This window comes from Cetorhinus maximus, unplaced genomic scaffold, assembly GCF_964194155.1.
Source record: "Cetorhinus maximus unplaced genomic scaffold, sCetMax3.hap1.1 HAP1_SCAFFOLD_731, whole genome shotgun sequence".
NCBI classification, from domain to species: domain Eukaryota; kingdom Metazoa; phylum Chordata; class Chondrichthyes; order Lamniformes; family Cetorhinidae; genus Cetorhinus; species Cetorhinus maximus.
Window position 1 is genome coordinate 44,956 of NW_027596673.1, and position 23,933 is coordinate 68,888.

Sequence of the window (23,933 nt, forward strand, 5' to 3'; positions counted from 1 at the left end):
AAAATCGCAGTGAGTTCAGTGACTGTGTTTATTAAAGGGACAGATTGAAAAATCGCAGTGAGTTTAGGGATTGTGTTTATTAAAGGGACAGATTGTGAATCGCAGTGAGTTTAGGGACCGAGTTTATTAAAGGGACAGATTGTGAATCATAGTGAGCTTTGCTACTGTGTTTATTAAAGGAGCAGATTGTAAATCGCAGCGAGTTTAGGGACTGTGTTTATTAAAGGCACAAATTGCAAAATCCCATTGAATTTAGGGACTGTGTTTATTAAAGGGGCAGATTGTGAATCGCAGTGAATTTAGGGACTGTGTTTATTAAAGAGGCAGATTGTGAATCGCAGGGAATTTAGGGACTGTGTTTGTTAAAGGAGCAGATTGTGAATAACAGTGAGTTTAGTGACTGTTTATTAAAGGGACAGATTGTGAATCCCAGTGAGTTTAGGGACTGAGTTTATTAAAGGGACAGATTGTGAATCGCAGGGAATTTAGGGACTGTGTTTGTTAAAGGAGCAGATTGTGAATCACAGTGAATTTAGTGACTGTGTTTGTTAAAGGAGCAGATTGTGAATCGCAGTGAATTTAGTGACTGTTTATTAAAGGGACAGATTGTGAATCCCAGTGAGTTTAGGGACTGAGTTTATTAAAGGGACAGATTGCAAAATCGCAGTGAGTTTAGGGACTGTGTGTGTTAAAGGGGCAGATTGTGAATCACAGTGAGTTTAGGGACTGTGTTTATTAAAGGGGCAGATTGTGAATTGCAGTGAATTTAGGGACTGTGTTTATTAAAGCGGCAGATTGTGAATCGCAGGGAATTCAGGGACTGTGTTTATTAAAGGGGCAGATTGTGAATCGCAGTGAGTTTAGGGACTGAGTTTATTAAAGGGACAGATTGTAAATCGCAGTGAGTTTATGGACTGTGTTTATTAAAGGAACAGATTGTGAATCGCAGTGAGTTTAGGGACTGTGTTTATTAAAGAGGCAGATTGTGAATCGCAGTGAGTTTAGGGACTGTGTTTATTAAAGGGACAGATTGTGAATCGAAGGGAATTTAGGGACTGTGTTTATTAAAGGGACAGGTTGTGAAATCCCAGTGAGTTTGGGGACTGTGTTTATTAAAGGGACAGATTGTAATTCACTGTGAGTTTAGGGACTGTGTTTATTAAAGGAGCAGATTGCAAAGTCCCAGTGAGTTTGGTGACTGTGTTTATTAAAGGGGCAGATTGCAAAGTCCCAGTGAGTTTAGCGAGTGTCTTTATTAACGAGCCAGATTATGCGTCGCAGTGAGTTTAGGAACTGTGTTTATTGAAAGGACAGATTGTGAATCGCAGTGAGTTTAGGGACTCTGTTAAAGGGGCAGATAGTAAATCTCAGTGAGTTTCAGGGCTGTATTTATTAAACGGAAAGATCGTGCATTGCATTGAATTTAGGGACTGTGTTTATTAAAGGGACAGATTGCAAAATCGCAGTGAGTTTAGGGATTGTGTGTGTTAAAGGGACAGATTGTGAATCACAGTGAGTTTAGGGATTGTGTTTATTAAAGGGGCAGATTGTGAATCGCAGGGAATTTAGGGACTGTGTTTATTAAAGGGGCAGATTGTGAATCACGGTGAATTTAGGGACTGTGTTTATTAAAGGGACAGATTGTGAATCGCAGTGAGTTTAGGGACTGAGTTTATTAAAGGGACAGATTGTGAATTGCAGTGAGTTTAGGGACTGAGTTTATTAAAGGGGCAATATTGTGAATCGCAGTGAGTTTAGGGACTGTGTTTATTAAAGGGGAAAATTGTGAATCGCAGTGAGTTTAGGGACTGTGTTTATTAAAGGGACAGATTGTGAATCGAAGGGAATTTAGGGACTGTGTTTATTAAAGGGACAGGTTGTGAAATCCCAGTGAGTTTGGGGACTGTGTTTATTAAAGGGACAGATTGTAATTCACTGTGAGTTTAGGGACTGTGTTTATTAAAGGAGCAGATTGCAAAGTCCCAGTGAGTTTGGTGACTGTGTTTATTAAAGGGGCAGATTGCAAAGTCCCAGTGAGTTTAGCGAGTGTCTTTATTAACGAGCCAGATTATGCGTCGCAGTGAGTTTAGGAACTGTGTTTATTGAAAGGACAGATTGTGAATCGCAGTGAGTTTAGGGACTCTGTTAAAGGGGCAGATAGTAAATCTCAGTGAGTTTCAGGGCTGTATTTATTAAACGGAAAGATCGTGCATTGCATTGAATTTAGGGACTGTGTTTATTAAAGGGACAGATTGCAAAATCGCAGTGAGTTTAGGGATTGTGTGTGTTAAAGGGACAGATTGTGAATCACAGTGAGTTTAGGGATTGTGTTTATTAAAGGGGCAGATTGTGAATCGCAGGGAATTTAGGGACTGTGTTTATTAAAGGGGCAGATTGTGAATCACGGTGAATTTAGGGACTGTGTTTATTAAAGGGACAGATTGTGAATCGCAGTGAGTTTAGGGACTGAGTTTATTAAAGGGACAGATTGTGAATTGCAGTGAGTTTAGGGACTGAGTTTATTAAAGGGGCAATATTGTGAATCGCAGTGAGTTTAGGGACTGTGTTTATTAAAGGGGAAAATTGTGAATCGCAGTGAGGTTAGGGACTGTTTATTAAAGGGACAGATTGCAAAATCCCAGTGAGTTTGGGGACTGTGTTTATTAAAGGGACTGACTGCAAAATACCAGTCAGTTTGGGGACTGTGTTTATTAAAGGGGCAGATTGCAAAATCTCAGTGAGTTTAGGGGCTGTGTTTATTATAGGAGCAGATTGCAGAGTCCCAGTGAGTTTGGGGACTGTGTTTATTAAAGGGACAGATTGCAAAATCTCAGTGAGTTTAGGGACTGTGTTTATTAAAGGGGCAGATTGTGAATCGCAGGAGTTTAGAGACTGTGATTATTAAAGGGGCAGATTGTGAATTGCAGTGAGTTTAGGGACTGTGTTTATTAAAGTGACAGATTGTGAAATGAAGGGAATTTAGGAAATGTGTTTATTAAACGGACAGATTGCAAAATCCCAGTGAGTTTGTGGACTGTGTTTATTAAAGGCACTGATTGCAAAATCCCAGTGAGTTTAGGGACTGTGTTTCTTAAATGGACAGATTGCAAAATCTCAGTAAGTTTAGTGACTTTGTTTATTAAAGGGGCAGATTGCAAACTCCCAGTGAGTTTAGCGAGTGTCTTTATTAAAGGGACAGATTATGAATTGTAGTGAGTTTTGGGACTGTGTTTATTAAAGGGGCAGATTATGAATCGCAGTGAGTTTATGTACTGTATTTATTAAAGGGGCAGATTGTGAATCGCAGTTAGTTTAGGGACTGTGTTTATTAAAGGGGCAGATTGTGAATCGCAGTGAGTTTAGGGACTGAGTTTATTAAAGGGACAGATTGTGAATCGCAGTGAGTTTAGGGACTGTGTTTATTAAAGGAGCAGATTGCAAAGTCCCAGTGAGTTTGGGGACTGTGTTTATTAAAGGGGCAGATTGCAAAACCTCAGTGAGTTTAGGGACTGTGTTTATTAAGGGGGAAGATTGCAAAGTCCCAGTGAGTTTAGCGAGTGTCTTTATTAAGGAGCCAGATTGTGAATCGCAGTGAGTTTAGGGACTGTGTTTATTAAACGAACAGATTGTGAATCGCAGGGAATTGAGGGATTGTGTTTATTAAAGAGACAGATTGTGAATCGCAGTGAATTTAGTGACTGTGTTTATTAAGGAGCCAGATTGTGAATCGCAGTGAGTTTAGGGACTGTGTTTATTAAAGGAGCAGTTTGCAAAGTCCCAGTTAGTTTAGGGGCTGTATTTATTAAACGAGCAGATTGTGAATCGCAGTGAGTTTAGGGACTGTGTTTATTAAAGGGGCAGATTGCAAAGTCCCAGTGAGTTTAGGGGCTGTGTTTATTAAAGGAGCAGATTGCAAAGTCACAGTGAGTTTGGGGACTGTCTTTATTAAAGGGACAGATTGCAAAGTCCCAGTGTGTTTAGCGAGTGTCTTTATGAAAGGGACAGGTTATGAATCGCAGTGTGTTTAGGGACTGTGTTTATTAAAGGAGCAGATTGTAAATCACTGTGAGTTTAGGGACTGTCTTTATTAAAGGAGCAGATTGCAAAGTTCCAGTGAGTTTGGGGACTGTGTTTATTAAAGGGGCAGATTGCAAAGTCCCAGTGTGTTTAGCGAGTGTCTTTATGAAAGGGACAGGTTATGAATCGCAGTGAGTTTAGGGACTGTGTTTATTAAAGGGACAGATTGTAAATCACTGTGAGTTTAGGGACTGTCTTTATTAAAGGAGCAGATTGCAAAGTTCCAGTGAGTTTGGGGACTGTGTTTATTAAAGGGGCAGATTGCAAAGTCCCAGTGTGTTTAGCGAGTGTCTTTATGAAAGGGACAGGTTATGAATCGCAGTGAGTTTAGGGACTGTGTTTATTAAAGGGACAGGTTGCGAAATCCCAGTGAGTTTAGGGACTGAGTTTATTAAAGGGACAGATTGTGAATCGCAGTGAGTTTAGGGACTGTGTTTATTAAAGGGACAGATTGTGAATCGCAGTGAGTTTAGGGACTGTGTTTATTAAACGGACAGACTGTGAATCGCAGGGAATTGAGGGACTGTGTTTATTAAAGGGACAGATTGTGAATCGCAGTGAATTTAGTGACTGTTTATTAAAAGTGACAGATTGTGAATCGCAGGGAGTTTAGGGACTGAGTTTATTAAAAGGGACAGATTGTGAATCGCAGGGAGTTTAGGGATTGTGTTTATTAAAGGGACAGATTGTGAATCGCAGGGAGTTTAGGGATTGTGTTTATTAAAAGGGACAGATTGTACATCTAAAGCTCACTCCTCTCCCTTTACTTAAACTCTTCCCTTCATTTTAAAACCATTTTAAAACTGACCTCTTCGACCAAGACCTTGGTCACTTCATCCCCTCCCCCAACCACCCCCCCCCCCCACCGCCCCTCCTCCATGTCCTGGTACCCTTCTCTAGTTTTGTTTCGGCATGCGCCTGTCAAGCGATCTCGGACATCTCTCTGCCTTTCGGATGCCGCACGAGCACACGTTGTTGCCGATGTCGTAAACTCTCCCGATCCTCGTTCAACCCCTCTCAGCCTCGCCGCCCCACTCCCGTCTGGCTCCCGCCCCTCAATTTGAAGGAATACTCCAGGTTCAGGGAGAGAATTCCGGAGCCTGGAGTTGAACCAGCTGAACACACACAGGCCACCCACAGTCTGCTGAAGGGAGCTGGAGGGGGATGTGCCGGGGGGGTTGGGGGCGGAGGTGGTGGTTAGGGGGTGGTGGGTGGTCGCACAGGAGGTCAGAGCCGGAGTAAGCAAGAGTTCCCGGTAGGCAGCTGGAGGACTGATTTCGGGGAACCTCTCTACACACGACAAGCGACTGACCCTTCGAATGGGCACTGGGGGAAAGGGGAACGCGGGAGAGCCAGGAATCATTTAAAGGACAGCTTTGTCGGTCGGTGGGTGCGGGGGAAGGGAAAGGCTTGTTCTAGATAGGTTGGGGCTGAATGGCCTCCCTTGTGAAGGAAGAACTGTCATAGCATTCGTGTAGCGCCTGTCACGTCCGACGGGGGGGGGGGGGGGGGGGGGGGGGTGCCCCACCCCCACTCGCAGCCCGTCGAGCGCTTTCCGAACCGCAGCGGGACAGCTGGCCCGTGCACAGCAAGATCCCATGCCCAGATCGACGGCTCTCCGCACTCGGGTCGGGTGTAGCCGCTGTCCCAAAGGACACCCGTGAAGAACTCTTCCCCCACTACCCCCGCCCCCACTCCACCCCACCCCCCCCAACAACCACACTGGTCCAGTGACGGCCGCGGGATCTTGATCGTCCACCTGAGGGGGTGGGCGGCGGACGGGGCCCCTCGGTTGGAGGCAGCAGCGCTCCCTCGGCACCGGCACCCGGGTGTTTTGGTCCCCCGAGTGCCTCGGCCGAGCTCAGGCACCAAACTGCGGGAGGGAGGCGACCTCTAGTGGGAGAGGGAGCAGCCTCTGTGCCCAGCCCCGATTGATCGTTGGACCCTGCCGCTCGTTCTCTTATCAGGTGCCGACGGCCCTGCACTCGGACCTTGACCTCCCCAGGCCGACGCCCTGTCTTCCCGGCCGGCCGCTCGATTCCCCCCCCCCCCCGGTGTGGTGGGGAGGGGGAGAGGGAGAGAGGGGGGGAGGGGGAGAGGGAGAGGGGGGAGGGGGAGAGGGAGAGAGGGGGGGAGGGGGAGAGGGGGAGGGGGGGGAGGGGGAGGGGGAGAGGGGGAGGGGGAGAGGGGTCAGGGTCCTCTCCCTAAGTGCCCTCGCGGGTAGCTCCCCTTCTCTCCATTCCCGCAAGGAGTCGGGGGGGCAATCGCGCAGACTGCTGCGGTTCTGAAGGGGGTCCCGCCACCGCTCGCTCTCTCAGGGGCAAATTGGGGGGGGGGCTGGATGGGCAACAAATACCCGCCAGCGCCTCGCCAGTGATGCCCACCTCCTGAGGCTTTTCCTTTTCATAGAAACTAGGAGATAGGAGTAAGGCCATTCGGCCCTTCGAGCCTGCTCCGTCATTCATCACGATCCTGGCTGATCATCCAGTTCAATAGCCCTGCTCCCGCTTTCTCCCCATATCCTTTGATCCCTTTCACCCCCGAGAGCTACATCTAACTCCTTCTTGAAAACACACAATGTTTTGCTCTCAACTACTTTCTGTGGTAACGAATTCCACAGGCTCACCGCTCTCCGGGTGAAGAAATTTCTCCTCATCTCAGTCCTAAATGGTCTACCCCGTATCCTCAAACTGTGACCCCCCTGGTTCTGGACTCACCCCCACCATCAGGAACATCCTTCCTGCATCTACCCTGTCTAGCCCTGTCAGAATTTTATAGGTTTCTATGAGATCCCCCCTCATTCTTCTGAACTCCAGCGAATATAATCCTAATCGACTCAATCTCTCCTCATGTGTCAGTCCCGCCATCCCAGGAATCAGTCCCAGGTAAACCTTCGCTGCACTCCCTCTATAGCAAGAACATCCTTCCTCAGATAAGGAGACCAAAACTGCACACAATATTCCAGGTGTGGTCTCACCAAGGCCCTGTACGATTGCAGCAAGACATCCCTGTTCCTGTACTCAAATCCTCGAATTTTCAAAACTGCATTCATGTTTTACTTTTAACATAGGAAAATGCCCACGAGACTACCGAACAGGAGTGTTATCAAACAACACTCGGCACGTGGAGATTTGAGGGCGGACAATCTCAAAGCCCGGTCAAAAGCCTTCAAGGGGCGTCTGGATGGGCGAGAGAGAGGTAGGGGGAAAGAGAGAGAGAGAGAGAGAGAGAGAGGAGAGAGGAGAGGTGGAGGGAGGGAACCCCAGAGCTCGGGAGGCCCCAGGCAGCTGAAGGCACGGTCGCCAATGGTGGAGCGGTGAAAAAAAAATCGAGGGGGACGCTCGAGAGGCCGGGACTGGAGGAGCGCGGAGATCTCGGGGGAACGTCGGGAGCGGGGAGTAGGCCATTCAGCCCGTCGAGCCTGCTCCTCCATTCAATGCGATCGTGGCTGATCATCCACTTCAATGACTTTCTCCCCCCACCCACCCCACCCCCCCCCCCCCCCCCCCCCCCCACACTATCCCCATGTACCTTTACTTTATTGGTGTTTAGAAAATCTGTCCATCTCTGCTTTAAACGTGCTTCAGTGACTGAGCTTCCACAGCCCTCTGGGGAACAGAATTCCAAAGATCGGCAACCTTCTGAGCTCAATGGAGTGGGGGTGGGTGGGGCTGGAATACGAGGGGCGCGGTTAACGCTGAGGGTTGTGGGGCTGGAGGAGATCACGGAATCACACACGGTGCAGAAGAGGCCCTTCGGCCCATCGAGGCTGCACCGACACGTGAGAAACACCTGACCTACCTGCCTAATCCCATTTACCAGCGCTCGGCCCCATATGACGTGCCCAGTGCTCATCCAGGTTTTAAAGGATGTGAGGCAACCCGCCTCCACCACCCTCCCAGGCAGCTCATTCCAGACCCTCACCACCCTCTGGGTAAAAAAGTTTTTCCTCACATTCCCTCCCTAAACCTCCTGCTCCTCACCTTGAACTTATGTCCCCCTCGTGCCTGACCCTTCAACTAAGGGGAACAGCTGCTCCCTATCCACCTTGTCCATGCCCCTCATAATCTTACCTGGAAAAACTCAGCAGGTCTGGCAGCATCGGCGGAGAAGAAATCAGTTAACGTTTCGAGCCTTCATGGCCCTTCGGCAGAACTGGAGCATAGTTAGAAGAAGGGAGAAATATAAATTGGTTTAAGGTGGGTGGGGGGCGGGGGGTGGGGTGGAGAGAGAGACATTGAGGGTGTGGTGATTGTGGAGATGAGCAGATAATCAAAAGATGTCACAGACAAAAGGGTCAAAGAGGTGTTGAAGGTGGTGATATTTGTCTGAGAAAAGTGCTAATTAAGAATGGAAGACAGGATATTCAAAGTACAGCTCTAGTGGGGGTGGGGTGGAAAGACTAAAGGTTTTAGTTTTAGATTTAAAAATAATGGAAATAGGTGGGGAAAGAAGAATCTATATAAATTATTGAAAAAAAAGCGGGGGGGTGGGGAAAGAAACGGGGTGGGGATGGGGGGAGGGGGAGTTTAAGATCTAAAGTTGTTGAATTCAATATTCAGCCCGGAGGGCTGTAAAGTGCCTAGTCGGAAGATGAGGTGCTGTTCCTCCAGTTTGCGTTGGGCTTCACTGGAACAATGCAGCAAGCCAAGGACAGACATGTGGGCAAGAGAACAGGGTGGAGTGTTAAAATGGCGAGCGACAGGGAGGTTTGGGTCTTTCTTGCGGACAGACCGCAGGTGTTCCGCAAAACGGTCGCCCAGTTTGCGTTTGGTCTCTCCAATGTAGAGGAGACCGCATTGGGAGCAACGAATGCAGTAGACTAAGTTAGGGGAAATGCAAGTGAAATGCTGCTTCACTTGAAAGGAGTGTTTGGGCCCTTGGACAGTGAGGAGAGAGGAAGTGAAGGGGCAGGTGTTGCATCTTCTGCGTGGGCATGGGGAGGTGCCATAAGTGGGGGTTGAGGAGTAGGGGGTGATGGAGGAGTGGACCAGGGTGTCCCAGAGGGAACGATCCCTACGGAATGCCGTCAGGGGGGTGAAGGGAAGATGTGTTTGGTGGTGGCATCATGCTGGAGTTGGCGGAAATGGCGGAGGATGATCCTTTGAATGCGGAGGCTGGTGGGGTGATAAGTGAGGACAAGGGGGACCCTATCATGTTTCTGGGAAGGAGGAGAAGGCGTGAGGGAGGATGCGCGGGAGATGGGCCGGACATGGTTGAGGGCCCTGTCAACGACCGTGGATGGAAAACCTCGGTTAAGGAAGAAGGAGGACATGTCAGAGGAGCTGTTTTTGAAGGTAGCGTCATCAGAACAGATGCGACGGAGGCGAAGGAACTGAGAGAATGGGATGGAGTCTTTACAGGAAGCGGGGTGTGAGGAGCTGTAGTCGAGGTAGCTGTGGGAGTCGGTAGGCTTGTAATGGATATTGGTGGACAGTCTATCATCAGAAATGGAGACAGAGAGGTCAAGGAAGGGAAGAGAAGTGTCAGAGATGGACCATGTGACGATGATGGAGGGGTGGAGATTGGAAGTAAAATTAATAAATTTTTCCAGGTCCCGACGAGAGCATGAAGCAGCACCGAAGTAATCATCGATGTACCGGAGAAAGAGTTGTGGGAGGGGGCCGGAGTAGGACTGGAACAAGGAATGTTCCACATACCCCATAAAGAGACAGGCATAGCTGGGGCCCATGCGGGTACCCATAGCCACACCTTTTATTTGGAGGAAGTGAGAGGAGTTAAAGGAGAAATTGTTCAGTGTGAGAACAAGTTCAGCCAGACGGAGGAGAGTAGTGGTGGATGGGGATTGTTGGGGCCTCTGTTCAAGGAAGAAGCTAAGGGCCCTCAGACCATCCTGGTGGGGGATGGAGGTGTAGAGGGATTGGACATCCATGGTGAAGAGGAAGCGGTTGGGGCCAGGGAACTGGAAATTGTTGATGTGACGTAAGGTGTCAGAGGAATCACGGATGTAGGTGGGAAGGGACTGGACAAGGGGAGAGAGAAGGGAGTCAAGATAACGAGAAATGAGTTCCGTGGGGCAGGAACAGGCTGACACGATCGGTCTGCCAGGACAGTTCTGTTTGTGGATTTTGGGTAGGAGGTAGAAGCGGGCCGTCCGAGGTTGGGCGACTATCAAGTTGGAAGCTGTGGGAGGAAGATCTCCAGAGGAGATGAGGTCAGTGACAGTCCTGGAAACAATGGCTTGATGTTCTGTGGTGGGGTCATGGTCCAGGGAGAGGTAGGAGGAAACGTCTGCGAGTTGATGCTCAGCCTCCGCGAGGTAGAAGTCAATGCGCCAGACAACAACAGTACCACCCTTGTCAGCGGGTTTGATGACAATGTTGGGGTTGGACCTGAGAGAACGGAGTGCAGTGAGTTCAGAGAGAGACAGATTAGAATGGGTGAGAGGAGCAGAGAAATTGAGACGGCTAATGTCAAGCCGACAGTTCTCAATGAAAAGATCAAGAGAAGGTAAGAATCCAGAGGGAGGGGTCCAAGTGGAGGGAGAATATTGGAGGTGGGTAAAAGGATCCGTTGAACGGGGAGAGGACTCCTGCCCAAAGAAGTGAGCATGGAGACGAAGACGGCGGAAGAAGAGTTCAGCATCATGCCGAGCCCGAAATTCATTGAGATGAGGGCGTAAGGGTATGAAACTAAGTCCTTTGCTGAGCACTGAACGTTCAGCATCGGAGAGGGGAAGGTCAGGGGGTATAGTGAATACGCGGCTGGGGCTGGGATTGGAAGATGGGGTGAGGACGGAGGGACAAGCAGGGGTGGAGGGTCCCAGATGGGTGTTGGAGTCGATGATTATCTGCTCATCTCCACAATCACCACACCCTCAATGTCTCTCTCTCCACTCCCCCCGCCCCCCACCCCCCCACCCCCCCACCCACCTTAAACCAATTTATATTTCTCCCTTCTTCTAACTATGCTCCAGTTCTGCCGAAGGGCCATGAAGGCTCGAAACGTTAACTGATTTCTTCTCCGCCGATGCTGCCAGACCTGCTGAGTTTTTCCAGGTAATTCTGTTTTTGTTTTGGATTTCCAGCATCCGCAGTAGCTTTTAGCTTTTTGTTTTTACCCCTCATAATCTTGTCCACCTTGATCAGGTCTCCCCTCAGTCTTCTCTGCTCCAATGAAAACAACCCAAGTCTATCCAACCCTCTCTTCATAACTTTAAATGTTTCATCCCAGGCTACATCCTGGTGAATCTCCTCTGCACCCCCTCCAGTGCAATCACATCCTTCCTATAATGTGGCAACCAGAACTGCACACAGTGCTCCAGCTGTGGCCTCACCAAGGTTCTATACAACTCCAACATGACCTCCCTACTTTTGTCATCGATGCCTCGATTGATAAAGGCAAGTGTCCCGTCTGACTTTTTCACCACCCCACTAACGTGCCCCTCCGCCTTCAGAGATTCCGGAGGTAAGGAGCAGGCCGGGCCGCGGACCGATGTGGAGCCGAGGGGATGGAGAATTTTAAAACTCGAGGCGGCTGCTTGACTGGGAGCCAGTGTAGGTCAGCGAGCATGGGGCGGGGGGGGGGGACGGGGCGACAAAGTTGTTTCTGGTGGGGGGGAGGTGATCATAATTTGCCCCCCTCCACCCCGCACCGGTCGTTTAATCGGCCGACCCATCCATCCCAGTGACGCACTGCCTTCCTTCGTCGGCTGGGAAGCGAGAGAGAGAGAGACTCGTTGCCCGATTGGGCGACGCTTGACTGGCAGCCTTTGTCCCGTCCCGTTCGCCACCCTCCCCTCTCAACACCCCCGCCATTTTCAATATTTTTATAAGAGCAAAAACACCGCGGACGTTGGGGGTGGGTGGGTGGGGGGATCTCAAATACGAAACAGAAAGTGTTGCGCAAGCAGAGCAGGGCCTAGCAGGGCCTGTGGAGAGAAAGGCGCAGTTAACGGCCGGAACGTTCCGGGCCCCCCCGTCGCGGGCGCGAAGTCCGTTGACTTGCGGCGGGACTGGACCAGAGGAACCCGGCGACGGACGGGCGCGGAAAGCCCCACCCGGACGTTTCGGGTCCCACGCGACTTCTCCTTCGTGACTGTGCCACGTTTTTTATAATCGGGTAGAGAGCAACATTCCAAGATTTTGTTTTTTAAAAAAAAACTATGTATTTTTTTCTTGTTAAAAAAGGTCCCCCCCCACCCCACCCCCCGCGTCGACCTTTCCCCCCAGGGCCGCACGCAGCAGCGTCCCGGGGACTGATCTTCCATTCCCGGAGATTCCCGGCCAATCCCGGAGGGCTGCGTTAAAGGCACGGAGGGCAGCACGGGCTGGGGTCTGCGGAGGGCGGGGTCTCACGGGAGGGCGGCCAGGAACAGGTTAGAATGGACGAGTTTGCTCACTTCCGTGCCAACCTCAACGTCTACAGGGCTCCAGCGCGCGCACTCCCTCCTGTATGCATCAGCAACGTGGACGACGTATGCAACAGACACTTTAAGTCCTTAAAGAAATATCATCGGCGCTGCCTCTGTAAAATCCTGCAAATTCGACAGCAGGGGAGGTGCTCCGATATCAGTGTCCTGCGCTCTCAGGCCAACGTCTCCCCCCCCCGCCCCAAAGTGTCGAGGCGCTGGTTATGGTTAATCGGCTACGGCGGGCGGCACCCATCGTCCGCACGCGCCCCGACACGAGACTCCCAGAAACCGAGCTCTCTGCTCCCGAGCTTTGTCACGGCAGGAGGAGGGCAGAGGGGGAAAACGTCTCGGATCGTCCGCAACCCCCACCCCCGAGAAAAGTGCGACATCCCCACCGATTCTGTGGGGAATCTCTCGCTCGAGACCGCCCAGAGCGGAGAGGGAGGGAGGGAGCGAGCGCCCGGGAAGGGTGCCAACCAGTTTCGAGCGTCTCCGACAGGCCCGGGCGGGGGCCAAGCGCAAACGGCGGATTGGAGTGTCCCAGAATCCGAGCATCCTCATAAAATCATAAAATACGAAAGGAGGGAGGTTATGCTTCAGTTGTACAGGGCACTGGTGAGAGCACATCTGGAGCACTGTGTACTGGACTGGGCTCCTTATTTAAGGAAGGATGTAAATGCGTGGGAGGAAGTTCAGAAGTTTACAAGACTAATACCAGGAATGGGCGGGTTGTCTTATGAGAAAAGGTTGGACAGGCTGGCCTTGTATCCGCTGGAGTTTTTGAAGAGTAAGAGGCGATTTGATTGAAACCTTTAAGATCCTGAGGGGGTCTTGACAGGGTGGATGTGGAGAGGATGTTTCCTCTTGTGGGAGAATCTAGAACGAGAGGGGGGGGGGGGGGGGGGGTCACTGTTTAAAAATGAGGGGGTCGCCCATTTAGGACGGAGACGAGGAGAAGTTTTTTCTCTCGGAGGGCGGCGAGTCTTTGGAACTCTCTTCCTCGAAAGGCGGTGGAAGCAGAGCCTTGGAATGTTTTTCAGGCGGAGCGAGATAGATTCTTGCTAAGCAAGGGATTGGGCGGGGGGGGGGGGTGAAAGGTTATCAGGGGGGAGGGGTCGGCGGGAATGTGGGGTCGAGGTTACAATCAGATCAGCCGCGATCTTATTGGATGGAGGGGCCGAGTGGCCTACCCCAGCTCCTAGTTCGTATGTAAACGCCAACTGATCGGGCATTGGGCTTTTTAAGTCAGCCACGGCCTCAGAGAGGGAGAGAGTCATCGTCAGTCCCAAAAAGAAGACAATAGGTGAGTCTGGAGGTGACTTAAGGCATGGGTGAGGGTTTCAGCAGCAGTAGGAACAGTGGCGAGTTCAATAAGTGCTGGGATCTTCCTATGCGCCTGTGGAGCTCAGGACCAACTTGCAGCACCCTCACCCCCTCCCCTCCCCCACTTTTCATTGGTTGAGAGAATCAGGGGCAAAAAGGAACCAATTGGAGGAGAGGTGGTGGGGGGGCGGGGGGGAGAGAGGTGGGCTTTTTTTTTCAAAACGGAACTCCTATTCTCATTGGTAGAACGGCTCCACCCAATCACCGAGCGAGAAAGACAATGGAGGGCGGAGCGAGAGAGTGCACGCGCCAGCGACAGATACTGACCGGCCGTGTTTGATTGGTTGCCGCCGTGACGTTCCGCCAATCAGAGGCCGCGGCGGTCAAGCGGGGAGTAGGGGCGGGGCCGGGTCCCGGTCCCGCCCGATCGGCCAATCAGCCCAGCGAGGCTTCTCCCATTAGTCGAACCGGCCTTGACCGCTGCCCGGTGCGCCCCGCCAGCCAATCAGAAGGAGGAACCCCGCCGCCATCTTTGTTGGGGGCAGACGGACGCCCAACTGGGCAACAAGGGAGAAGCGGAAGCCCGGATGGTGATGGTAATGGCGGCGGCGGCGCTTGCGGATCTTCGAGCGCTTTACCTGCGGGTTCTACACCGAGCAACTTGAAAACTTTTTTTTGTTTATAAAAAAATTCAAAGTCTGTCGTAAATATTCCCGCCGCCGCCGCTCGGTTTAAAAGCTAACGATATTGTTTTTTTCTCTCTCTTCGGGCTGGGGTAGGAGTGGCAGCGTTTCCCCGCCGGTCTGACAAAAAAAACCTTTTTTTTCCCTTCCAAAACCCAACCGGTCGCCCACCAACCGCCGCGCCTGCCAGTCACCGAGACCAGCCAATGGCGGAGAGGCGCTAGGCGTTCGGCGCTCCTGATTGGTGGGTTGCTGCGCCGGCCTCGCCCACAGCCCACCTCCCTGCCCCAACGCGCACGCGCGAGGCGCCGGCCCCCGCCCCCTCCCTCCTGATTGGGACCGACGTCAGCAAGGGGGAAACTCTCGTGCCGAGGTGAGAAACTCGCGAGAGCTGGTGTTGGGCGGGTCAACTGGGTGGGATTGGAGTTGGGTTGGAAGGGTATTGGGATTGGATCTGGATTGAGTTGGTTGGTATTGGGATTGGATTGAGTTGGTTGGTATTGGGATTGGATTGAGTTGGTTGGGCTTGGATTTGGGTTGAGTTGTTCGGGATTGGATTTGGATTGAGTTGTTCGGGATTGGATTTGGATTGAGTTGTTCGGGATTGGATTTGGATTGAGTTGTTCGGGATTGGATTTGGATTGAGTTGTTCGGGATTGGATTTGGATTGAGTTGTTCGGGATTGGATTTGGATTGAGTTGTTCGGGATTGGATTTGGATTGAGTTGTTCGGGATTGGATTTGGATTGAGTTGTTCGGGATTGGATTTGGATTGAGTTGTTCGGGATTGGATTTGGATTGAGTTGTTCGGGATTGGATTTGGATTGAGTTGTTCGGGATTGGATTTGGATTTGGATTGAGTTGTTCGGGGTTGGGATTGGATTTGGATTGAGTTGTTCAGGGTTGGGATTGGATTTGGATTGAGTTGTTCGGGGTTGGGATTGGATTTGGATTGAGTTGTTTGGGGTTGGGATTGGATTTGGATTGAGTTGGTTGGGATTGGGATTGGATTTGGATTGAGTTGGTTGGGATTGGGTTGGATTGAGTTGGTTGGGATTGGATTTGGATTGGGTTGGATTGAGTTGGTTGGGATTGGATTTGGATTGAGTTGGGTTGAGCTGTATGAGGTTGGGCTGGGCTGGGTTGAGTGGTGGTGGGCTGTTTGAGACAAATTATGTCAGTGAGCGCAGTGAATGTGAGGGGGGCCGGGACATGGTTCGAATTAGGATATGGTGGGGGGGTACGGCAGAGTTTTGGATGAGCTGAAGTTTACGGAGGCTATAATGCGGGAGAGCGTTGGATTGGTTGAGTCTGGAGGTGGCGAAGGCACCGACGAGGGTTTCAGCAGCGGATGAGCTGAGACAGGGACGGAGCCGGGCGATGTTACCGAGGTGGCGATGGGCGGCCTTGGCGGCGAGGCTCTGAGCTTGGAAGCTCAGTTCGCAGTCAAACAGGGCTTCGGGGTTGCGAGCACTCTGCAGCAGTGGCCGGAGAGAGACGGGAGCGATTGCGAACGTCCTGGGCGTGGGGTGGGGTGGGGCAGGCCTGTGGTTGTTGGTTTGGGGGGAGGGCGGTGAGGGGGTGCTGGTGGGCGGCGGTAAATGGCTCCGAGAGTTGCGAACCCGCTGTGGGGCAAGGCGTGTCTCCCGCTGAGACCAGTTTCGTGACCCTGTTCCTTTCTGTCCGTGTGCAGCCGCCTGAATCCCTCCCGTCGGGACCGTTTGCCGGATCGGTGACTGGGCGCTCCAGGCGGTGAAATGGCAGAACAGCCGCTGGCGGAGATGGTGGAGATCGCGGTGCGCGAATTCACGTCGGAAGCTGACAGTACGTGTTGATCGCCAAACCCGCACCCCCCCCATAACCTCACCAACTCTGACATGATATTCACGGCAACAGATCTTTTTTTGAAATTTCACTCACAGGGTGTGGGCATCGCCGGCCGGGCCCAGGATTTATTGTCCCATCCCCTAATTGCCCCTTAAAAAGGTGGCGGTGAGCCCCCATCTTGAACTGCTTGTGGTCCCTGCGGTGTCGGTACACCCACCGCGCTGTTAGGGAGGGAGTTCCCAGGATTTTGACCCGGCGACGGTGAAGGAACGGCCGATGTATTCCCAAGTCGGGAGGGCGAGTGTGGCTCAGAGGGGAACTTCCAGGTGGTGGTGTTCCCCCCGTGCGTCTGCTGCCCTCGCCCTTCTAGACGGTAGCGGTCGTGGGTTTGGAAGGTGCTGTCGAAGGAGCGCCTTCATCCCAACTGGCCCATGCTGGGGTTTGACCCCCACCCCACATCCCTATCAACACCTTCTACTGTTCCTTTCTCCCTTGTGTGTTTATCCCCTTAAATGCACCTGCGCTGTTTGCCTCAATCGCTCCCTGTGTGGCAGCGCGCCCCACATTCTCGCTACCTGCCAGGTAGGGAGATCTCTCCTGTACTCCCCATGGGGGCATATCAGTGACTACCTTGTATTGATGGACCCTGGTTCTGGCCTCTTGTGAAGTGGGGGGGAGGCGGTGGCTTGGCGACATTGTTGCTGGAACCGGTATTGCCAGGGTAATGCTCTGGGGACTCTTCCCCCCACCACCCCCACCCCCCCACCCCCCCACCCCCGGGGGTTCGAATCCCGCCACGGCAGACGGCGGAATGAAAATGTCTGCCGATGACCACGAAGCCATTGCCGATTGCCGTGAAAACCCCCCCCCTGTCCGGTTCACTCGCGTCCCCCTCGAGGGAAGGGAATCTGCCGTCCTTACCCGGTCTGCCCTACACGTGACTCCAGACCCCCCACCATCGACGATATGGCTGACTCTTAAATGCCCTCTGGGCCAGGGCAATTAGGGATGGGCTAGCCAGTGACACCCAGACCCCACGAGCGAATATATAAAAAGAAAGGACCCCCCTAACCCCAACCCCCACCCCCCCCCGTGGGTCACCTCTCGGCCGTCTCTGTGCTAGAGGGGAGGGCATTACTTGCCCACGGCCAGAGGGCTTAATTCGATCAGCACTCCCGGCCGGGGGCCTCAGCCCAGGTGGAGGCCGATCGGCCCATCAACTCAATGCCAGCTCTTTGTACAGCAATGCAGTCAGTCCCATTTACCCCCCCCTCCCACCCCCTCCTCTGCTGTAAGCGGTTCCAATGGAGTGGCTGTCTCCCACCCTGTCCCATTGATCCTATTCCTGTTTTCCCAGCAGCCCTGCAGCAAAGCTCCCAAAGTGCAGAGGACGACGACTCCAATCCCACAGGAAAACGACGCAGAGTGGAAGCAAAACCCTCGGAAGCGGAGGAGGGGGAGGACAATATTCAGGTACGGGGAGCGACTCCCCAGCAGAGACGGTAACCCATAAGACCATAAGACGTAGGGGCAGGAGTAGTCCATTCGGCCCATCGAGTCTGCTCCACCATTCAATGAGATCATGGCTGATCTGATAATCTTCAACTCCTCTTTCCTGCCTTTTCCCCATAACCCTTGATTCCCTCACTGATTAAAAATCTGTCTATCTCAGCCCTGAATATATTTAATGACCCAGCCTCTACAGCCTCTGCGGTAAAGAATTCCACAGATTCACTACCCTCTGAGAGAAGAAATTCCTCCTCATCTCTGTCTTAAATGGGTGACCCCTTACTCTGAGATTATGCCCTCTGGTCCTAGACTCTCCCACAAGGGGAAACAGCCTCTCAGCATCTACCCCGTCAAGCCCCCTAAGAATCTTAAATGTTTCAATAAGGTCGCCTCTCATTCTTCTAAACTCAAATGAGTTCAGGCCCAACCTACTCAACCTCTCCTCATGAGAAAATCCCTCCATCCCCAGGATCGACCCAGTGAACCTTCTCCGGACTGCCTCCGTGTTTGGTGTAGGAGCGGCGGGGGTGTCTGTGTGTGTGAGCGTCCTCTCTGTCCGGCGCAGCCACGCCACGCTTGAAACTCGTGGGAGACTTGTTGGGGGTGGTGGTTGGTGCAATGGGTTACACTTTGCCCTGTCATTCTCTGGGGTCAAAGCCACCCCTGGACAGAGGGGGAGTGAGATGAAGGTCTCCCCCTCCCCCACCCATCGCACCCCCCCCCCACCCCCCCCCCCCCCCCCCCCCCTGCCGTGACTCCTGTACGCGAGCCTCTGCGCGCACGTTAGCCACGCTCGTCCCCAGCCCCCGCGGCCGCATTGTTGCCAACGCGGTTGAGATCAGAAGAGGCACATTGCCGACATCCGGACAAATGCAAGAATGCCAAATTTCAGAGGATCACAACAATTTGTACAGCGGGCGGGGTCGGTGATGAGGGGGTGGGGGCACGAGAGAGGTGCTGATTGGTTGACGGCTCAGTTCTGATTGGCCGAGGCATTCCTTTGGAGAGAGCAGCAGTTTTGAGGTGGGGGTGGTGGTGGGCGGGGGAACCGATTAGCTCCCCAAGTTCCCCGGGCCACTCCGAAGAAGGCGCGAGCTCCCCGAACAGGTTCCTTTTTGTTTGCAGAGGACGGGCTCCCCTGCGCGTGAACGGTACGTCGCTCCCAGCGAGCGCCGGTGAGCCACCGGGGAAACGGGCAGGCGGGAAGGAGCCAGCGTTTCGTCCTCCTCGTGTGTGCGGAGGAGGAGAGCGCTCTTCCCAACCCTCCCCTCAAAGCGCTGGCCCGTCCTCTCCTCGCCTCGCCGCGGCTTCCCTCGGCTGACCAATCGCGCGAAGTTTTATTCGCGGGCGCCTCGCCCTGATGTTTGGTCTGGAACTCAGGCGGCCGGGGTGGGGGGCGGGGGGGAAGCTGGGCGGGGTCGTTCCCTGTAACCCCTTTTGCACTTGGCTGCAGGCAGGTGGCAGCTTATTGAAGCCCGTGGGAGGCCCCTCGAGATCTGGTGGCTTAAAGGGGTGGGGGGTGAGGCGGGGGGGGGGGGGGGGGGGGGGGGTGGTGGGGGGGGGCGACTAGGCCTTTGGATTGCGTGTGGCTTTGAGGGGATATTACCCCGCCCCCACCCCCTGCTCCACGGAAGGGAGCCCCTGGCCGGCGATGAGGGAGGGGGTCAGGACCCTGACGGGATGATGGCCGCGGCTGCAGGGCACCCTATCTCTGTCCCTCGCCTCGGAACCGGGAGGTCGTGGGTTCGAGTCACGACCCCCCCCCCCCCCCACAGGCTTCGGCCCCGCGATCCAGGGTCTGGGTAGACACACCCGTTGCTGGGACAGAGGGCGGGGCTGTGCTGTAGGAGGGGCCGTTTCTCTGGTGAGGCGTTCAGCCGAAGGTCCCGCCTGACCCCTTGGGTGGACGGGAAGTGGAGGCGGGTGCAGAGGTTGGCGGGGGCAAGGGGGGGGTTGCTGGGGTGGGCCGGGGTGGGGGTGGCGGTGGAGGAGATGCCCCCTCCCACCCCACCCCGGTGCCAATATTGTCTCTCCACCAACATCACTAAGACTGGTTGTTATCACACCGCAGACAGAGAGAGAGAGGTTCAGGGAGGGAATTCCAGACCTTGGGGGTGGGGTGGGGATATGGGGAGGTGGGGGTGGGGTGGGGATATGGGGAGGTGGGGGTGGGATGGGGATATGGGGAGGATTGGATGGGGATATGGGGAGGGTGGGATGGGTGGAGGGGATGGGGGAGGTGTGGGGGTGGTGGAGGGGGTGATGGGATGGGGGTGGGGGGGTGGTGGGATGGTGGGGGGGTGGCAATAGTATGGGGGGGGGGTGGAATGCTTCAGTGAGACGAGACAGCGGATGCCCCTCCCCGCCGCCCCCGCTCCAACGGTAGATGCTACGGGTCCACGTTACCTCATGACGCTGACGCCTGTTTCTAAACCCCCACCCTCTCCTCCAGACACTCCTGTACGCCGCCAGCAAGACGCTGTGCCTGCGGCTCGACACCATCGAGGCCCACCTCAACTCCATGGAGGACAAGTGCAAGTGCCTGAGGGCGAAGGTCGACATGCTGGCCAATCAGAACGCCCTCCGCCCTCTCCTGGCTGAGCAGGCCACGGCGGAGGTCCAAAGGCAGGCCGGCGGCAGGTGAGCGCGGCGTTTTGTCGGGTTGGGCGTTGGGCGGAGGGGAAACCGACGCGGTGGGGGTTTGGTTTGGGGGGAGGCAGAACGAGGGCCGAGTGGCTGGGGTAGTGGGGGAGCCAACACCCCGAGGCGTGGGCCCGGTTGCTCTTGGCAACGCACCCGCTGGCCTGAAGGGCTTCCCGGGTTGTTCCAAGAGGTGGAGTGGGGGGGTCTTTTTAAATAAACCTCCTCCTGTGGCTCAATATGCACCCTCCCACCAACTCCTGAGCTGGGTTTCTCTGCTCGTGCTGCACACGGAGGTTGCCTACTCCATTTCTGCCTGCCCTGCTTTATTTTTCTTTTACTCTTTCACGGGATGCGAGCGTCGCTGGCAAGGACCAGCATTTGTTGCCCATCCTTAATTGCCCTCGAGCCTGAGGGAAGATGGTCACTGGACCAGTAACCCGGAGGCCCCAGGCCAATGCTCTGGGTGGGTGGCGGGGGGTAGGGGGGGGGGTTGGAGGGGTGGGGGTGGTGTCACGGCAGCCGGTGAAACTTAAATTCAGTTCATAAAAATCTGGAATTATGAAGCCAGTTTCAGTCATGGTCACTATGACATCCATCATCGATTGTCGTTTAAAAAAACCCCATCTAGTTCACTCATGTCCCCTTTAAGAGAAGGGAAATCTGCCGTCCTTACCCGGTCCGGCCTACACGTGACTCCAGAACCGCCCCCCACCACGGCTTAACTTGCCCCGTCTGAAATGGCCGAGCGAGCCCGCTCAGTTCAAGGGGCAATTAGGGATGGGTGACAAATGCTGACCTTGCTGGTGACGCCCACGTCCCATGAATGAGCTAAAGGAAAAAGAGGCGTGGGGCTGGTAGAATGAGAATCTTGGCCCTCCCAACACTATGGGGGGGGGGGTCTCGGAGATGGAGAGAGAAGGGGTGTGGGGGAGATGGCGAGGGAAGGGGAGGGAGTGGGACGAGAGGAGTCTGCTCATTCTCGGGTGTGGGGGGGGGGGGTGGGGGTGGTCATCGTTCTCCGTGAGCCTTTTCCTTATTCGCCTGTGTACTCATAGTTTTTCCCCCCCCCCCCCCCCACCCTCGGCTCCGTCCTCTTCCCTGAACCTCGTTCTCCCCTCTTCCCGTTTAACCGCCTCCCCCGGCCCCCACAGCTCGACCGGCCTGCAGAGGAAGCCCTGCGGAAGCTCGGGCGACCCCGCCGAGGATCCTTCCGCGCCCAAGGAGACGGGCGCGGCCCAGGAGCGCCGCGCCAGCCAGGACCTGCCGGAGGGCCAGGGGGAGCCCGGCGAGGGCCAGCCGGGCGTCCAGGGCCTGGGGCCCGGCGTGCACATCGTGGCGCTGTGCGCCGACGGCAGGGGCGAGGGGGAGGAGCGGGCCGACAGCGGCGCGGCCCTCCTCCCCGACGCCACCAACCTGCTCTACCAGCTGATGTACTGACTCACCTGCCTGGCGCCTGACTCTCTCTCTCTCTCTCTGTGCGAATAAATATCATCTGCTGCAACTCGAGCTCTTGTCTCCTGGAATCTTCTGGAACAGCGAACCCCGGGTGGGTGGGTGGGTGGGTGGGGTGGGGCTCGGCCTGGCGCCGATCTGATCTCACCCTGCAACCCCCATTCTCCGTCGCTCTGTCTCTGTCTCTCTCTCCTCCTGTCACCCTCACGCACCCTCTACCCCGCCATGCACTCTTACCCCTCGCTCCCTGACCCTCGTTTCCTCCCGTAGGAAGACAGAACATCATAAGAACCAGGAGCAGGAGGAGGCCATTCAGCCCCTCGAGCCTGCCCCGCCATTCAATACCATCGTGGCTGATCTCAATTCGGCTTCAACTCCAATTTCCCGCCCTCTCTCTCTCTCTCTCTCTCTCTCCCCCCGCCCCCCGTAACCTTTCAACCCGTCAACTAATTAAAAACCTGTCTGTCCCCTCCTTAAACTTATTCAGCGTCCCGGCATCCACTGCACTCTGAGGTAGCGAATTCCACAGATTCGCCGCCCTTTGAGAAAAGTAATCCCATCTCATCTCTGATTTAAATCGACCGCCCCTTAGCCTCAAACTATGGCCTCTCGTTCTAGAATGCCCCACAAGGGGAAACATCCGCTCCACGTCTAGTGTCTGTCCCCTTTAGTGTCTTATATATCTCAATAGGAACAGGAGTAGGCCACCCCCACCCATCGAGCTTGCTCTGCCATTCAATTAGATCAAGGCTGATCACCTACCTCGACGCCACTTTCCCGCACTATTCCCCCTATCCTCGGATGTCATTCATACCTGGAAATCGATCAGTTTCTGTCTTGAACGTACTCAGTGACTGAGCCCTCCACCCCCCCTCTGGGGTAGAGAATCCCAAAGATTCACCACCTTCCGAGTGAAGAAATTCCTCCTCGTCTCGGTCTCAAATGGCCTGCCCCTCCCTTATCCCGAGGTTATGTCCCCTGGTTTAAGACTCACCAGCCAGGGGGACACATCTCATCTGTAACTTCCCTGTCACGCGCTGGAATACAGACCCAGCCTCCCCAATCTCTCCTCATGAGACAATCCCGGGGATTAGTCTGGTGAACCTCCGTTGCACTCCCTCTATGACAAGTATATCCCTCCTTAGGTCAGGAGACCAAAGCTGCACACGGTACTCCAGTTGAGGTCTCGCCGAGGCTCTACACAACTGCAGCAAGACATCCTTCCTCCTGTGCTCCAATCTCCTCGCGATGAATGCCAACGTACCATTTGCCTTCCTAGTTGCTCACTGCACCCGCGTGCAAGCTTTTAATGACTCATGAACAAAGACACCCAGGTCCCTCTGGACACCCGCACTTCCCAACCTCTCACCATTGCAGAAATATTCTGCCTTCTATGTTTTTCTCTGCCAAAGTGAATAACTTCACACTTATTCACATTATGTTCCATCTGGCGTGTTCTAGCCCTTTCACTTAGCCTGTCCCAGTCCCCTTGGAAGCCTCCTTGCATCCTCCTCACAACTTGCGTTCATGCCCAGTTTGGCGTCATCAGATTTGGAAAGATTACAGTTGGTCCCCGTGTCCAAATCATCGGTGCAGATTGTGAACATCTATGGACCCAGCACTGATCCTTACCGTACCCCATTCGTCAGAGCCTGCCAACCTGAGAATGATCCGTTTATTCCTACTCCCTGCTTTCTGTCTGTTAACCAATTCTCAATCCATGCCAGTATATTTCCCCCAATCCCCTGTGCTCTAATTTTATTTACTAACCTCCTGCGTGGGACCTTATCGAAAGCCTTCTGAAAATACAAATACAGCACATCCACTGGTTCTCCTTTATCAATGCTTCAAGTGATATCCTCAAAAAAAAACCCAAAGTTTGTCAAACATGATTTCCCTTTCATAAATCCACATTGACTCTGCCCAATTTTATCATTATTTTCTAAATGCCCAGTTATCACGTCCTTATATAATAGATTCTAACATTTTCCCTACCACTGTCGTCGGACCGACAGGCTTGTAGTTCTCCATTCTCCCTCTTCCTCC

At 53.7% G+C, this 23,933-nt stretch overlaps 1 protein-coding gene across 5 annotated transcripts; it reads left to right on the forward strand.

The window, feature by feature from the left end:
- Positions 1 to 835: 835 nt before the first annotated feature.
- Positions 836 to 21,941, forward strand: LOC144674636 (uncharacterized). Of its 5 annotated transcripts, none has more exons than XM_078535895.1 (6): positions 836 to 854; positions 7,148 to 7,275; positions 16,150 to 16,280; positions 17,641 to 17,756; positions 20,245 to 20,432; positions 21,587 to 21,941. In XM_078535895.1, exons 3-6 carry the CDS (start codon positions 16,214 to 16,216, stop codon positions 21,870 to 21,872), a joined length of 657 nt encoding a protein of 218 aa, XP_078392021.1. In that variant the 5' UTR covers positions 836 to 854; positions 7,148 to 7,275; positions 16,150 to 16,213; the 3' UTR covers positions 21,873 to 21,941. The 5 variants fall into 5 exon arrangements, with proteins under 5 accessions (XP_078392021.1, XP_078392024.1, XP_078392023.1 ...); XM_078535898.1 differs by having other exon boundaries at positions 17,644 to 17,756; XM_078535897.1 differs by lacking the exons at positions 836 to 854; positions 7,148 to 7,275 and adding an exon at positions 14,129 to 14,830.
- The last annotated feature ends 1,992 nt before the right edge of the window (positions 21,942 to 23,933 follow it).

Excerpts from the sequence above, each read along its gene's own strand:
- LOC144674636 (XM_078535895.1), top strand. The coding sequence starts at position 16,214 with ATGGCAGAACAGCCGCTGGCGGAGATGGTGGAGATCGCGGTGCGCGAA. Across the intron at positions 17,757-20,244 it reads AGGGGGAGGACAATATTCAG|ACACTCCTGTACGCCGCCAG; the intron begins GTACGGGGAGCG and ends CCTCTCCTCCAG. Across the intron at positions 20,433-21,586 it reads CAAAGGCAGGCCGGCGGCAG|CTCGACCGGCCTGCAGAGGA; the intron begins GTGAGCGCGGCG and ends CGGCCCCCACAG.